The 17,840-nt window shown below is 35.3% G+C and overlaps 1 protein-coding gene across 1 annotated transcript in view; it reads left to right on the top strand.

The window, feature by feature from the left end:
* Positions 1-17,840, top strand: part of LRP1B (LDL receptor related protein 1B) — a 591,173-nt gene that overhangs the window by 425,737 nt on the left and 147,596 nt on the right. Inside the window, exons 43-45 of the mRNA XM_049799136.1 lie at positions 1,260-1,464; positions 12,889-13,081; positions 13,556-13,681. Coding sequence (XP_049655093.1) covers positions 1,260-1,464; positions 12,889-13,081; positions 13,556-13,681 — 524 coding nt within the window. The remainder of the gene's footprint in view (positions 1-1,259; positions 1,465-12,888; positions 13,082-13,555; positions 13,682-17,840) is intronic.

Genomic DNA, 17,840 nt, shown 5'->3' with positions numbered 1-17,840 from the left:
TTTTATATGGTTTTATGTTGCAGATCAAATAATGATTACAATTTCATGGAATGTTAAAAAATCCAAGCTGGTTTTAAGAAAAGCAAGCTAAATGCAAATTGTCAAGAGTGATCATTTTGCTGCTTGCTTTTGTCAGACATTACTCTCGTTGCTTAAATAAAAAGAAAATTAATTTAAGCATTTACGAAAAGGAATCTGAGTTTCTTGTGTGGCAAATTGATAGGCCCATGTGTTTATCACAAAAATCAGTGTTGTATAAAATTATATAACAAGAGATGTACATTTATGGTGCTTGTGGGCAACATCCTGGTAAGAAGTCTAATTTAGTTCCCTTCCTGCCACTCTCAAGAAGACTTTGTTTCCTAATACGATAATAGGAGGATTTATATTTCTACTTCAGCCTCTTGCTAATAAGTGTCTTACAAACTTGAGTTACTTTAATCTTCTCTGTTAATTCTGGAAGAAAGGCAACCTGCTTTTTCTGCTTCTTGTAACTGTCTTCCCTTTGGGGAGGCCAGGCTACATTTCTGCCCTAATAAGTTCTGGTTTTAACTTGTGATAGTTGAATGTACAATGTTGTGTGGGCAGTCAGCGTTATTTCCATGAGCGACTTCACGTGCAGTTTATGCTGTGTTGTGAAATACGATTTATCCAGGTATCATAAATAAACCAACAAAATACTGATGGAGGTTGCAGTGAGAGGATGAGCAGGTTCTAAGCAGTGTATAAATTATATCCACAGATCATTCCATAACATTTTGTCCACCATTGTTTAACAGTAGCAAGGGGCTGACGGAGCCTCCTGTAGAGCATATTAAGGTCACTTGATTTCCCATTATCATCCTTCTGCTTACCAGTCCTTTTGTCTCTATCACAGTTCTAATGTGGGGAAAGCTGCAGATTAATTTCACTGTTAGAAATTACTAATATACACATTAGCAGAATTGAGTTTATATCATTGCACAGCTTATATCTCTCTGTAATGATATATTAGTATAGAGGCATGATCAGAATTGAACAGACTTGCAAAGAGAAAAAATATCTGTTCTCGTATACAAGTTAATGAACTAAGAAACTGCTATAACTTAAAGGACGTTGGCTATTACATTTTCTTATTTACCATTGATTATCACAATTACTTAGAGATGTCATTCATAATTGTCTATGAAGACATATGTTTTTTCTGTTGCTCATTTCATAGAGAATTAAATTATAAAATGTATCTTATGGTTTTGTTTGTTATTTTGATTTTAATACAGCTTAATGTTTTGGACTAACTGGAATGAGCAGCTCCCAAGCATCATGAGATCTACCCTCTCAGGCAAAAATGCACAGGTTATCATTAGTACAGATATTCTGACACCAAATGGACTTACCATTGATCATAGGGCGGAGAAACTTTACTTTTCAGATGGCAGCTTGGGAAAAATTGAGAGGTGTGAATATGATGGATCACAAAGATATGTAAGTAAAACCAAAAACTCAAACATGTTCATTGTGAATCTGTTTGTTTGCATTTGTTAGCGGCTTTAAAATGGCAATATTACAGGAAGATCATTAGTTGCCTAAGTTTTTCCTAATATTAGTTGTATATTAGATATAAAACTCAAAACCGCTTCTAAACTACAAGTAATTCTCTGTTTACTCAACACATTCCAGTTTCTGGATGACCTTCTGGAGATGCAGACCCTTACCACGAAATCTGTTTGTGTTAGTCTGAAGCATCACTGTCCTAAATGATCTGTATCAGCTTGAAAAAAAATGTAGAACTAACTTCAGTGGAAGAGGTAGAGAAATGTTCTGCTTTACATAGGAGGATTATCATTTTCCTTCCAGTGCCAAAAGTTTCTGAATGCACTAGAATTTCTTTTGTGTAATGCTTGAGTGTTACTCTACAAATCTTTTTTTTTTTTTTTTCTTTTCTCTTTTTCTTTTCTAACTATCCATTTTCAGACATACTCAACCACACTCCATTACTCTTTTATCATAATACATTTTGGTACTTGAGTATAAAGTATACAATCTCTGACTACATATTTACTGTGAATATTGATTAACTTTCTGGGTTTTTTGCTCAGTGAATCCACCTGTGTATCTGACAATAACATACAGAAGGCAATTTCATGGGTTTATTTGGGGTTTGGTTTTGCTTTGCCATTTGGGAGATAAAAATGGAATTACCATCTTTCCTTCTTTCATATTATTCCTTGGTTTTTAACCTTTAATTATATCTTGATTCTAAATGTTATACAAAATCTGTACTTACTTTTTATTTAAATTCAGGTTATACTTTCAGAGAAGATTCATATCATTTAGATCTGTATGTCCATCAGTTACTGCTGCATCTTTTGCGAGATAATGTAACAGAACAGCACATGGTCTTCCAAATGTACATGTAACGGATCTATATTGAACCGTATAACAGCTCAATAGTATTTGCAGAATTGTTTATTGTTCTATCTCTTACATTACTGTATATAAGAAATCAAAAGCTTGTAACTGGGTTGTATGCAATGATCTTGGATCTCCTACTTAAATTACAAAAGGATATACTTAGTTCAAATGATCTCTGCTTAGTCTCTGCCATTTGATGTTTTTCTTAAATCCTGCTTCATTCATCAGTTCTCCTGAAATGTATCCAGTCTTACCTGTTCTTATTCCTGACTAATTTTAATAATTACGTATCAGGAAAGTACCTCAGTTGTGTGTACCTCAGTAATGTGCTGTCTACCACATTAAAATATTTTTTTCAGATGGAATCTCTAGGGACTTGTTGCCATCTTAAAATACAGGTATAGGAAATACAGGTAGAGGAAATCACCTGTTTTTCTCATACTTCTCAGCTTTCTCAACTATTTCTTTTGTAGGACTTTGATCACAATTTGAAATTTCTAATATATTACATCATCCTCCTCTTGACTTCCTGTCCTTTTATCTTCCATTGTGTTGTCATTTTTGACGACTGACATTACATTAGAGGATTCTTTTATCTTATTCCATCACATGATGTATTCAGCTACATTATTATAATTGTAAGTGACAAACTCCTGTCTATAGTAAGGTTCATTTGTCAATTAAAAATGCCTATTTAAAAGACACATGCAACTTTTATTTCTTTCACAAGTAGGAACTTGTGCTAATACTTCATTGTATGCCTGCAAGTTTATTGCAAATTCAGACACTTAAAGTTCCTGGAGCTTAAGGATGTACATAAATAGTTATATACATGCCATTTTATTCCAGTGATTTGCTTTGGTTAAGTGCATTACCATCTCTATCTACAAAGTTATTTGTCTTTGTCAGTACTACTTTTGTCACATTGATTAGGGAAAAGAGAAAACGATCTCATTTAGATGAGCAATACTAAATAATTTTAAAAATAATTTCCTTTATCTTCTATGCTTTCTTTAATTGTTTTCTCTCAAAATACCTCTTTCTAGGCTGGATACTGGATATTGTTCCTCTTCTATTTCAACAGGGATTCTTAAATTATTTTCTTACACTTTTTTCAGTTAGAATTTTTTTTTTTTTCCCCCCCTATTCATTTTGGCTGCATTTCCACTTTGTGATGTACACATCTGTCTTGTACTGCTGTTTCCTTTCCATTTTGCTATCCTGTTTAGTTTTACTTTCCTGATCCTGTTTACTTAAGGCTTTGAATATGCTGTCAGTTAAGTACGAGGTAATTAGTAGGTTGTGTGGAAACAATTTAACTTCATCTCTGCACAGGGTATAACAAAATAGGCATCAGAAACATGAAATGGCAGGTGATGCAACATAGTTGCAAGAAACCATTACTAAAATCCCACCTTTTTATCAGACCTCTGGCTTTTAGTTTGCATCAGAAAGACAGACTGGTCATTCGGTTTTCTCAGCCATTGAGCATTGAAACTTCTAATTTTCCTAGTCTATTGCCTCTTGGTTTGGCTTTCTGTCATTTGAACTCTTCTTCCCCATTACAGTAACAAAAAAGGTCCTGAAAGCAATAAGCTGAGTCCAGCATGCTCTTCTGAAGGCTTTTTGGGAGCTCTAGTGTATTACCTATACAAAGCTATGCCACTAGTGGTTGTCCTACACCAACACCTCTTTGGGGAGAATCAACTCACTGTTGTCAGAAATACTGATCTGAGTTCTCACATGCTATGAGCTTTGAGCCAAAGTTGTGTGTGTTTCCTGGGTTCTGAAAGCACTTTTTCTGCATTAGGTAGACGGGGATCATCATACCAGAAAAAAAAAACCAAAGCCAAAACAAAAACCAAACCCACCAGGCTGCACTTAAACCGTACTGGCCTCATGAGCAGTGCTTCAGCAGAGTTAGTTGCTCATCACCGCGTAGCTGCATTCTTAGTGATACAAGAATGCCAGAATCCAACCAGGAAATTGTATTATTGATCTAGTGAAATAATATTGCCAGCGCAGCTGGTTTTTTTGGTTCTATGCTGTCCAGCTTGACAAGATCTCTGGTTCCTGTAACATTACGATAATACGAGCAATAATCGTTGCACCATTCTGGTGATCTGAGATTCTTTAGGGTGTTTCAGCAAGGTCCTGCCATCAGCCACCCCTCAAAAATGGTTTAAACAGATTACCCTTTTCCTCCGTAGCTCTGCTTCATTGCTTTCTACTTTCAGTTAGGTTAACAAAGGTAGAAATTGTATAGTAGAACATGAAAAGCTAATGGTAATGTAATGAATTTTCTTCCTGATAGCAGCTTCTTTCTTCATTCTACTCACCACAATAATCTAGTACAATAAATAGGTAGAAAATAATTTAGCGGTATTGAACTGACTCTTTTAAGTGGATTGTAAGAGTTTATTGATTTTCTGTTAAACTGATATTTTAATAGTAGTATTTGGTTGCTGGAGTACTCTTTCAAGTTTGGAAGAATTTTTTTGTTACTTTTGCTCCTTTTTATTGCTTAGAATATATGCAGGCTTTTTTTTTTAACATTTCTTGTTCTGCTTTGTCAGATCTTCCTGTTTAAAAAACAAAAATGGCAATTATTTTTTTCACAATCCCTTCCCTTTTTTTCTTCCATTTTTGCTCTTGTCCTTAGTTGGATTTAATATTGTGGCCGCAGCTGGTTTTAGCTGCTTAATGCTTTAATTTGTCCATGGACAGAGACTGAGCCAACAGCAAATAAAGCTGATTTTATGTTTTAGACTTATTTTTCCCATAGATTGTGAGCTATTTTGATTTGTTTCCTTTTCTTCTTCAGTGTGAGTATTCTGTAACATTTTACATATCAGGAACCTAGAAATATAGTTAATTTCCTGTAAACAGAAGTCTGGTTATTTTCTGATGTTCAGGTTGGAATATTTTGGTCTCAGTTATGGACTTGTGGGCCTACAGGTGTGATTGTTAAAATGAGTATGGTTTTAGAAGTGTCTCCAGTAATTATAATTTCCATGTAGTTGTAACCTTCCAGTAATTATAACTTTCAATTTCTAGAATATATGTTTTTATTCTGTTGGAATTCTGTATTTAAGCAATCAAACAAGTTCTGAAGTTGGGTTTTCAACTTCTGTTATCTTCAGTAACGTTTTATCAGATGTGTTCTTCAAACTACTAAATGCAGAAATGGAAGTTAAAGGTTTGGCTGTGCATTTATGAAAAACTTGACTTTATGATTGACATCTAAAATTACTTTTCAGACACGTCATTATATTTTATTTGTAGTACAAGGATGATTGAGGACAGGAGAGTAATTTTGGTCAGTTCTTGGAAGGTGTTCATGGTGACATCAATGTTACCTTGAGAAGTGGCCAAATAACTCACTAAGGCAGGATAAAAGTGAGATCAGACAGGGTAGCCTGAACAGAGGTAAATCATGCAAAATAGTAACAATTAGAAATGTAGAATGTCTAACCCTGTTAAAATCAGAATGTGCTAAAAAGTCTTAGAAAAGATTCTCACTAAGATCTGAACGTGAGCAGTTACAAAAAGATGCAGGTCCTGAAAGTGATTCTGAGTTGAAGAATCACATTGCTCTATTCTCTATATACTAATAAATAATTAGATGTGGAAATTAACCCGAAGGAAAAGAATGTCAACTAGAAGGCAGCTATTTTAATAAGCTTGGATGGTTGTCTAGAAAAAGAATAAAATTGAGCCTACTGCCCATAGAGAAATTATTTCATCAGTTCCTGCTGCTTCCTTGTGATTTTGTTAAACAGCACTAGAAGCAACAACAGTAGAGAAACAAGAAATGCTAGTAAAAATTGATATTATTTGTACCACATGCACAGCTTTCCACCTAGATATTTAAGTTCATCATGTTTTGTGTCTCCTATTCCCCCGATTATGATAATTTATTGTTAGGTTCTGGGCTTTTTAATCAATTCATTCTTTCTGTGTTTGAAAAGCAGCTAGAATAGTGTGGATAATCATGGAAATTAATGGTACTAGAAGTGAAGTTGTGGTGGATTTTTTAATTTTCTCTGTCCAGCAATATGAATATAGTAGTTGTAGTGGGAATGCTTTATTCTTGATTCTTCTCTCTGGCAAACTGATCAAAAAGAGTCTTTGTTTCTCAACTTTCCAAATGTCCATGTTTCACTTTAACATTTGTCTGAAGAGGTCCAGAACCAATACAAATAGTGAAATACCCACCCCTGCTTAATTATTTGTTTTTCTAGGGAGTTCACTCCATTGACATTGATGAGTTGCTTTCTTTGAAGAGTTCTGTAAAGTAATGCTAAGGTCAAACCTAATGAAAGTGATTTCCCCAACCAATGGCAATAAAATCCTCTAATCTGTGTGAGCTAGGTAGCTGGTTGACAGATCCAACACTGTTAGTTTGGGACTGTTTGATGAACTATCTTGATGTCCAGTGTTATTAGCCTGGTAGAAATTAACCGAAAGAAGGAATTGAAGAAAAGATAAAAATGAGCTCTAAAGCTGTGGAGAATAAGATTATTTGTAATACCTTAGAATACCACAAAATTCTAGGAGATTGAAGTAAATGTAACATTAGAGGAAGTTTGTCATTATTATTCATGATGCTGACAATAAGTATTGTGTAATTAATATGCATGTAGTTGCAAAGAACCTGGTTAATACAGTCAAAATTTAGAGAGATGTATACTTTCTGTTTGAATGGCACTGTAAAGTACAGGCCTGTTATAAACAGTTGCTTAATATATCATTCAGCTGAACTGCAAATCTAAGTAGCAGCTGGAACACTACAAATTTAGCATTGCGGTTTGGTTTTCAGTGTCTTAAACCTTCAGTTCTAGCATGGAGAAACAAAAATGAATTGTTGAAGAGGAAGCACTTCTGATTTTGTTATTCAACAAGTCTATGGAAACAGGAGCTTACTTTTCTTGGTATATGTGGTATTCTACTATGTCCATTGTATGCTTTGCTATGTAATTGCAATTCAAGTTCTTATGAAGATATTTCTGAAAGATACAATAATTTAAAAGAAAATCCATGCATTAAAGATATGACAATGGTCAAAATATGGTCTTTATTCAGATCAATGAACAAAAAGCATGATTATTTTTAGTAGGGTATAGCAGCAACTGGCACTGTTCTCCCACAAAACCCAACATAAACCTAGACTAGAAACTCTTCTAATTTCTTTTGTGGCAACAGGAATGGGGAACTGCTAAACTCGCAAGTGTTCTCTTCAATACCACATTTCTTTCTTCTTCTGTCTTTAACCTCTCCTTCCACCTCACCCCCCTGCAATTGTTTTTTTCTCTGGCTAACGTAAGATTTTTGTCCTAATAACATCACGGTGTTGGAATGGCAGAATTTGGATACTCCAGATCAAGACTGATAGATCTGTTTATGCAGTAAGAGGCAGCATTTTTGCTTTTTTATTAAAGCAGCCACATCAATAACAAGCAAAACGAGGAGTATGATCTAAGTGTATCTTTTTGAGGTGGCTAAATGATATACGTAAAAGTTATTAGATTATTAAAGACTTAGATTATTTTAATTTTTCCCCGGCTGTGCAACTGGTTTCCCTGTCACAGTCTCATACAACTTTTTTTTTTAATGGATTCCTTGTCTATACTCTTTTAAAACCAGTATTCATAATTGAATAATAAATATGGCATACTATTTTGTGTCTTCCATTTGAAAGAATAAAATACATTAGCTAATTTTGATTAACGTGGTGTTCTGTATAACTCAGTTCTGTCAGACTGTTTTTTGACGTTCATCTAAAACGTTATTTATTTTTAGATTACTTGTATTGCTTTATAGTTGTGTAGTGATTTTATCATGCAGTTGACTTTAAATTGTCATTAATTTTAACCTTTTAAAATGTAGTTTTCTATAATAGATTTATCATTCTGTTATAGACCTTTAAGTGGGTTTGGGGTATCTTTAGAAGAGTAAAGAGCCCTTCAAAAACTTTTAAAAGCTTTATTAGATGGCACTGGCTATTTATTGAGCATTCCGAAAGAGAAGTATTATCAATAAGCCATTCAATAGAGTTAAAATACTTAAAAGCAACTCACATTTTAAGCTGATGCATTAACTTTATGCACTCATCTTTAAAAAAACCCTGTCTTAAGTTAAGCATTGTCATGGTAAGAATTGTTATAAATCTTATTCTTATTGACAATCTAATAAGAGTTTTATGTAAATCATTCAAATTATAGTATTCTGGCACAAGTTCTTGTCTGCCTGACATGTCTGCCTGACTGGCTTATCCCCTTTTTCAATCATGTTTTTTCTAGAGAAACTGCTACACATACCCCAAATTTAGAGCAGCTGTGTGTTAAAACAAAAGCTGTTGTGAGAACTTAAAAGCAGAACTTAAAAAAGAAAGGATCATAGTTAAAATTAAATTGCCCTGCTACTTGTGACATTCCTCCCCCAGTCTCCTATCTCTTTACAGGAAGAAAAGAAAACTTTTCATCTGTTATTCAGAGCTCGGAGTATCTGCTGTAACTGAGCGTCGGTATCATTCAGTATTAAAACACATGATGTACTATTGGATGTGTCTGACTTTCACTGGTTCAGGCAGAAGGGATGGCAGAGATGTCTTGTTCAGGTTTCCTTAATGTCTTAAAATTGTACATATATTATTGCAAATTTTAGTATCAATTTAGACACGATAAAATATGTCAAGACAGGGTCTTAATATGATTGATTTTGTCTTATACTGTTTAAAAAACTTGAAAAACTTGTTACTGTAAAAAAAGAAATCAGTTCTGATCTTTGTAATGCAGAATGGCAATGCATTGCTTTTTTCAATGTGTGCACGCTCATTCAGTACCACATTTCTCTATTCTGTGACCATCGCTGATGACCATAATTATTCTTGCTTTCTGCCTGTTTTGGCACTTTTTGTCCTTTCCAGAAAAGGTCTTAAGTATTTATACGGTACTACAGTAGTCTGTGGGGGTGCATGAATATGGCCTTTCTGAATTAAATTTCAATTCCATTGTGGTTTATATCATGCTTGACTAAATGTGATGGTTGAGGTTATACCTTCTAGTTGTCTTTACCTGTATGTTGTCTGCAGAGGTTCAGAAGTTATTCCGTGTATGATATTCTGTGTAATATAGACACTCAGTTTCTTATGGAACTTTGTCCTTTTTTCCTCTGACTCAGTGTATACAGTGGCTTTCCCATTCCAGCACAGTTTATGCACCCCTAATTGAACAACAGGCAGCATATACTGCAGTTGTATAATTGCAGATTAACTGGGCATTGTGCTTGTGTTGATAATGTGCTTCCAGATGCGATATGTAAAGAGGTTTTTGCCTGTATTCGCATAAGTGGGAGCACTGATTTGGGTCATTTGTTCCTACTCAGCCACCAATTTATATAAAACTTTCTATAAGTTGATTAGCTTGGAGTTTTTACAATTTAAAAACATGATTTTTCTGAGGATTGAATGGTGATCACCGATCCTGCATTGGCTTTCTTCTCTGTGTTATGTATGTGGGTACGTGCATTCCCTGAAAGACTGCGGCAGTTGTCTTACGTCTGGATCTAAAGCTTATCAGATTACTATCGGTAACTCAGAGGAATAGATCTGCAAAGTGCTTGTATTGGCTTACACCATTATTATTTTTGTTAGAGACCAGCAATCAGCAAGAAAAAAGGAAGCAGGGAGCAGTGGGCAGACCGTTTTGTGCTTCCTACCCCTCCTGGGCCAGCCAGATGGGGCCACCCAAGGAGGATTTCAGTAGGGTCACAGTGCAAGAACCTGAATTTTCATTACATGCTCCTGCTGGTGAATCTGCAGGTATCTCTGTCCAGAGCTGCAGACATCGCTGGGAAAATGAGCATGCAAGTTGTATAGAATACAAAATGTAGAAACATAGATGACTTGCAACATGTTTGATACATAGCAAATTTGGTTGACACTGAATCCTCAGGACTAAAATGTGATTTGGCAGGTAACCCAAGGATGAACAGACTTTTAAAGAAATCATCTTTTTCAGTTGCTTCTGATCATCCAGGCATGCTATCAAGATTGTAAAAAAATTTTTAAAAAACCAGAAAATTGACATTTTCTACCATCAAAACCTGGTAGAAATAGGAACTCTTTCTTTTGGATGCTCAAATAAAACTAGTGTCCTTGGATAGTGCTGTGACATAATAGAGGAGACTTCGGTGAATGAAATGCTATGAGCACTAGTGAACAAATGTTCCTGGATGTTAGCTTTTGTAACCCTTAATTTGGATCTCAAATCTCCCAAGGTTGAATGATGATGATCAGTTCTGTAATGAATTTACATTCTTTTATTACAATGTGAGAAAAATTATGACAGTGCTACAGAACACAAAAAGCTGAACAGAAGTAGTTCCTTCTTTAGCATTGCTTGTGACAATAAAATCCTTCGAACTGGGACGGTTTTACACTATCATGGAGAACAAATATGGGATTGCAAAATCTGCATGGCCAGATTTTGTACAGATCTTTCAGAAGCATACACAATTGATTTTTTTTTTTTCCCCTGAAATGTGTCTGAATATGAATAGCATAGGCTTTTAAGAAGGTATTATGAAAAGTGTCTTACAGTAAATGTGCACAATTACAAAAGAGGTCTTTTTGCCATTAATACATTCCCATTTATCTTTTAATACTTTTAATTTGAAAAAAGGCTAGTTAGAGAAAAGTGATCCTCTTGGGACACTTATCACTGGAAAAAGTCTTTGCTGGAAAAAGAATTTGCTGCTCAAACCTTCTTTCAAATATGCAGAAATATATAGTGTGCATAGTCATGCAGAATTTGTTATAATTATCTGATTAGTGTAAGCAGTTTTGACACTATATCTGTATAAGTGAATTTAAACATGGCCAGGAATGCTCCTGTGCTCTGGACTACAATTATTTATATTAGCAAATGTTGAAATACCCTGAGCAGTGAACTGGCATCCACTGAAGCATTACTTGGTACTGAATACTGCAGAGTTAGGGCACCTTCTTAATCTCTAAGGCACAGCTGTAGAAGGAAAAAAGGGGGGGGGGGGGGGGGGAGGGAGGTTATTCCACAAAATTGAATTTGGATGTCCCATATATTAGGCAAATTCTTTATATGATGAGAAAGACTTCCCCCCCCCCCCTCATTTATTTATTTATTTATTAAATATGGGGTTGACCCTTACTACTTCTTTCTCATACCATCATTTGAAAAACATGGTACACAGCATCCACCTGCAAGTAGGCTAAACTATACCAGTTAGGTATGCATGTACAGTGCAGCCTATATGCATGTGTGCAGTCAGCATGAATAGCTCAAATTCATTACATTGCTGTCTATATGCAGATAATTATCCTCTACATTTCCAGTTGATTTCCATGAACTCATATCATTATTAAAAGGTCCTTTGGGAAAGAGGATAAGGGACATAAAGCAGATGGAAAACCACAGTGACCTAAGTAGAGATATAGGTTGAGCATTGATGATTATAAAAAAGAGTGTTTTCTCTTGATTTGTTAAAAGAAAGATATTCTTTCTCTGGTTTTATCCCAATTTCCCTATGATAAGTAGCAGCCAGATACACAGGTACAGGGGTTTTTTTGCCAGCCTGGCTCAGAAGAACTGTTCCCACTTCATACATATACATAAGTTACTACTGTTCCCAGAGAAACATGAAGAACACAATGCAATAAATATGTTCAGAATATTATTAATTTCCATTATCTAATGGAGAAATAACTTCCTTCCAATAATTCTGTTCAGCCAAAATTAAATTTTCAACAAGAGAACTGATTAAAAATGTGTTTGTTATATTCTTCAGAACAGAAACTGTTCATGTTAAATTTTTAATTCTGATACATAGAAAGAAAGAACATATACGAAAATATTTTACAGGACTGAGATTAAATTCATTGTATTTCTGCAGTTTTCTTTCAAACCCTACTCTATAGTGAACTGCTATCATATTTTCTTTCTAGGTTTTAAACTGATAATTAATATGGTGACGGAGGAGTGGTTTTTTTTAATTGGAAAGCACTTAGAAAACATTTATTGTCTTTGTCTTTCAAGTTTCTAATACGATGATATGGTGAACGCTCTTCAGTTCTGAAACATGCATCTCGCTTTGATTCATGAATACTCAGAATTTTTAGGCTTTCAGCCATGCTACAGTACCTCTTGTACTCTTTTCTGTTTGAGCTATTAAGCTGGTAGTAGGTTGAGTAGGTATTTTGACAGGCACATTTAGATAAACTGTGATTTTTAACCTAAGGAACAGATGCCTGGATTTCTGAAATTTGGACCCTTGTAGCATCCTTTTAACAGATTTTAAGTACTCTTATCTCATTTTTCCAGGTGCTGCAAGTATAGAAGAATTAAATGGTTTAGCTAAAACTATAAAGTGGTGTGAGTCACAGTTTGCAGTTTTAAAACTTCTTGTTCAGCGCCAACATGCCTTTTCACGTTTCTCTTCCGTACTTATGTATTTTAGGTAATTGTCAAATCTGGACCAGGTACTTTTCTCAGCCTGGCTGTATATGATGATTATATCTTCTGGTCAGATGGAGTGAGGAGAGCTATTCTGCGTTCCAGTAAATACACAGGAGGAGATACAAAAGTTCTTCGTTCCGATATCCCACATCAGCCAATGGGCATTATTGCTGTTGCAAATGATACTAACAGTTGTAAGTTACAAAGCAAGATACACTATTTTGTTAATTCCAGTATCATTCATCTGAAGAATTTGACTTAGTTTTAACCAAGTTAAAACATTTCATGGTGTTTCATAAATTATTTTTATTGTTGGAAATGTTAAGAAAAGATGGGATGTAACCTCTTCCCCGAGTAAATAAATATTATTGAATGACCATTTTCTGCTATGGACATTGTGCTCATTTGATGGCACTTAAATCATTTCCTGTCAAATATCAGAAGTTTTGAACGTTGTAGGGTTTTAAAATTAGTATATTCAAGGTAACTCCATTTATTTATCTTTAGTATGCTCGCATCTGAGGCATGCTGACATTTTCATCTGACTGATAAAACTTGAATAAATTGCCCATGAATCTGAGATATGGTGATTTTTACTCTCTCAAAGACACTGGCCATTGAAGCAAATTGAATAAAACAGAGTTCATCTTTTATCATTTGTTTTGCAGGTGAGTTATCTCCTTGTGCACAAATGAATGGAGGTTGTCATGATTTATGCCTTCTGACTCCTGACGGACGAGTGAACTGCTCATGTAGAGGGGATAGAATACTGATAGATGATAACAGATGTGTGAGTAAGTAATACTAGCTGACACAATGCTTTTCTATGGTGTGATGCAGTTGGCTATCATAAGGAAAGAGAGTTGGCCCAAGCCATTAATTTTATTGCTTCTATGTACTGTAAAAATTGATCTGGCACATTTCAGCACATACCAGGCTTTTAATCGTTTTATGTCTTATAAGGCTTGGGGGGGCGGGGGGCTAAAAAGCATTAATGCTTCTACTCTCCTTAAATTCCAGTTTAGGTAGTTGTGTTCTATTCAACAGTTCCTACTTGCAATCTGTTGAGTACAAATACTTTCATTTCATGTCCTTAGACATATAAAATAATTGTAATTTGTTAACCAGCTGTTGTATTTAATCTTGTAGAATTGGTGTTTTAGTAATTGGGAAATGTATCACTTTAAGTTGGCAGACTCCTTGGAGACTGGTTTTGTTGGAGAATATTCTGTATTACACTGTCCTCCATTCTCCTCTTCTTGCATCTTCCCATGCTTCCTCTGAACCAGTATGTCTGAGTACATAATAAAGAAAATATGAGATAACTGTTCCTTCATAGCTCAGAAGTGGTTCAGAGTATATGGTCACCCATTGCAGCTTCTTTAGCGCACACTGTCCCTGTGCAGAATTGATGTTTATGAACATAAAGTATGTGCTGGTAATTTGGAAGGATGCAATATATGTACACAATCTGCACTCCTCTGGCTCCTCTAATAATTTGGAGAAAATCTCTGTCACTTTGCTAATGCGGTGCCTTAGCAGGAGTTAATTAACTGGAAAGCTTTGGGCTGTTTCCCTAGGGATGACCCACATTCATGATGTGGAACATGACTTTGTGCTTCTCCCCTCAGCAAGTGTAGCTGGCTGGATTTGGAATGGAGGGAAAGCTGGGGAAGAAGCATGCAGTTCTTTATGTCTTTGTTAGTGTCAGTATCATGGCTCTTCTGTCACAGTTAAAGACCCCTTCCAAATTTAGGTGGTTTATTGGACCTTTACCTCTGTGGGGCAGAAATCCCAACTCTTAGATCAAGTTTCCCACTTTCACATTTATCTGCCAAGTATGCCTGTTCTGCTGCTTCAGTTCCATAGCTTAACCCACCAGCATTCTCTAAATCCAGTTTTTTGATCGTAACAGTAGAGAGACACTGACATTCAAGAAAAATTCTATTTAAGCTTTGTGTATGATTTAGCAAGATTTACCATCCTGCTAGAAGCTTAGACAGTTACCTGCTTCAGACTCTTCTGTGGCAGTTTATTGCTCCTGAGCGGCCTAACAAGTAGCTTCTCTTCTACTGATACAGAGTTCACTTTTAAAATGCTGGTCTGTATATGCAGAGCTGTGCTGGCGTGGGATATGAAGAGATGTAGTCTTTCATTGAGATACCTGTACTGGTTATTTTACAAACCTACTCCTTTGCTAACAGAGTTTATTTTGGTCATGCCACTGATACTTTTTATGCTAGAAGGATATTAGGCTTTCCTGGTACATCTGAATCAACAGTATTTTCTATTGGTATTTTCATAACAGGATAGAATATTGGTTTTTAATGATCAGTTGAAGAGGAGCAAGAAGTGTGCTTCTGCTAAGGATAGTCTTGTTCTCCCTCCCACCATATGCCTTTCACCAGCAATATCAGTTGTGTAACTGAATGGTGACTGAACTGACTTGCTTGACTGGGAATTAGGATTTTGGGGGTTTAGACCGAGTTTTGGTTGGATCCGTGAGCAGAGCTCATTCAACTTGACACTGCAAGATGACTAGAGCTAGTTAAAGAGAACTTGTGAGAACAGAAGACTGATGAAGTAAAGGATAGAATTACACCTTTAAGTATTGATGTGATTTTAAATTGGCTCAAGGCATCCTTAGGGCTGGACCCTAGTCCTTTAGAATCAGATTCTTAGGCTTGGCAACTCAGCTACAGAGCTTTGTGAGGAGCCTGTAATTAGTTTTATACTATACCAAGCTAATTGCTTGGTTATCGTATCTAGGATTTTAATCCTAACGTTTCTTTTGCCATGTTTATTTTGGATCCATAGCTTTGCCTTTTGCTTAATTTCCTAAAATATTGCTATTAAGTGAAATCAGATGCATACATTAATTATGCATATAATCAGTGTAATCATAGAGTAGCTACCAACGTATCCCAAACAAATATGTGAATTGCTACAGTTTTATCCTTCACTTCCACACACTTCATAGTTCACCTTCCACCTTTACCTCTGGCTCACACATACATGTTGTTGTTAGTTGTTAACTAAGTATTTACATTGTGCATTACAAAGCCACTGAGATTTCACAGAAAGACATGGCTCTGTAATTAAACATATAGAAGTATGAGGGTTTAAATTCATTAAAAATCTTATCCTTCACAACAGGGAATATACAGCTGATCTAGAGTCAAGTTGCAGTAGTAAAGTAGTGTACAACTAACCTGCATTACATTTACAGCTCTTACTCAAAAAATGCTTTGTCGAGCTGTATAATTGAGATACAAATAATTTTACAGATGATTTGCAGTGATAAAGATTTCAATTTAGACTGTAACACTGGTTCAGAGTAGCAGACTTTTATTCTAGTAACGGAATCAAGTGATCAATTGAGATTATATGGACAGGAATCTGGTTGTTAATGGTTCAAAGATATTAATTAACACCTCACTACTTTACAAAAAGATATTTTTGTATCTAAAAAATAGATAAAGCCAAACATTTCTGCTTCCTGCAGATGGAATATTACCACCAGGCTTATATAATCACCTTATTTCACCCTCCCACACTGTCAAGTTTTATTGATTTTGATCATTCAAGAGAGCTCTTGGAGCTGGAAAATTTCCTTAAGTTCTGTTGCCTACCAGTCTGCACTTGGTCTTGTGCATCAGGTCCGTCACTTGCTTAGCGAGCATCCTCCCGTCCCTTTACCCGTGAGATAGAGCATGGTAAAGTACAGCAATTGCTAAAGACTTGGAATCAACTGCTGCCACCTTCTCTGAATCTGGCAAGGAATTTTTCCTTCATTGCTAAGGCTGGGAATAGCCTAATGGATTATTTTTTTTACTTCCTCACAGCAGGGCAGAGACCTCATTGGCTGATAAAGAAGATCAAATTGTAGCAGGTTAAAAGTTTTTCAATACTTGGTAAAGGTTTATATCATAGACATTTCCTAGATTAATTAGATTAATTAGAAACTGAGACAATACAAAGAAGAGTTGGAATTCTTAATGTCTGGAGCAGTAAGGAGGCAAATCTTTCACTGATCCTCATTTTGCCTTCATTAAATGTAATGGTCATTATTCATTTTGTGTAATGATTTGAACTCAGTTCATGAATGCAATAGAAATCCTGGTTTGTTTGGAGGTGGGAAAGAAAGATGGCTACCGGCATCCCAAAGAGGTTAAAAAAACACAACCAAGATGAAAAACATAACTGCTATTATGGTAGTAAGGTACTACTTTCTTAGTAATAGTTGTGACTTTTACATATCTATCATGATAACTACTGAGACAGATAAAAATATCTACATGTATCTGTCAGGTCTGTCTAGGGCTATATCACATGACTTACTGAAGTTGAACCTTTTTTAAAGCACTTTTTTTTACTTGTTTGTCTACCGTGTCGAGGTAGTGATCAGCAGTGGAAGTGAGAGATGTTCAGCAGATAAATTCATAGGTCCGATAATTCATTTCATAATATTATATGGCATTTGTATTTTCCAAAAGCATTACAAGCTCTTAAAATTTCTGTTAAGTAAAACTGTGTTTAAATGCTCGTCTAGTCTATGATGTAATATTCCATCTTCTAAGTTATTTTGTATAATGTTTGCAGAAAATGTTGATCTGAGTTATTAGTTAAAAAAAAGGAAAGACTTAGACCTTAAGCATTGGGGTTGACTAGCACAGGAAGGATGGAAACAAGACAGACTGTAGTTTAGCTGTGAGATCAAAAGTTTCTTTCTTCATAACACAGTTGAAACGGATAGTCAATAACATTGAAAGTTAGCAATTCCAACTGAGAAAAGGAATTAACTGTCCTTTCAAAGTGTAATTAGACTATATAACTTACTGCCAGTCAAGATTCTTGAGACGAAGCTTCAGTAAAATTCAGAGGGATTGTATGATTAAATGGGTAATAAGACTACCCAGGCTACTTACTTCTCATCAAAGAAACAGTTTTGAA

The sequence above is a fragment of the Accipiter gentilis genome, chromosome 1, assembly GCF_929443795.1.
Source record: "Accipiter gentilis chromosome 1, bAccGen1.1, whole genome shotgun sequence".
NCBI classification, from domain to species: domain Eukaryota; kingdom Metazoa; phylum Chordata; class Aves; order Accipitriformes; family Accipitridae; genus Astur; species Astur gentilis.
Note: the sequence above shows the minus strand (reverse complement) of the source record. Positions and strands in the feature narration are given on the sequence as shown.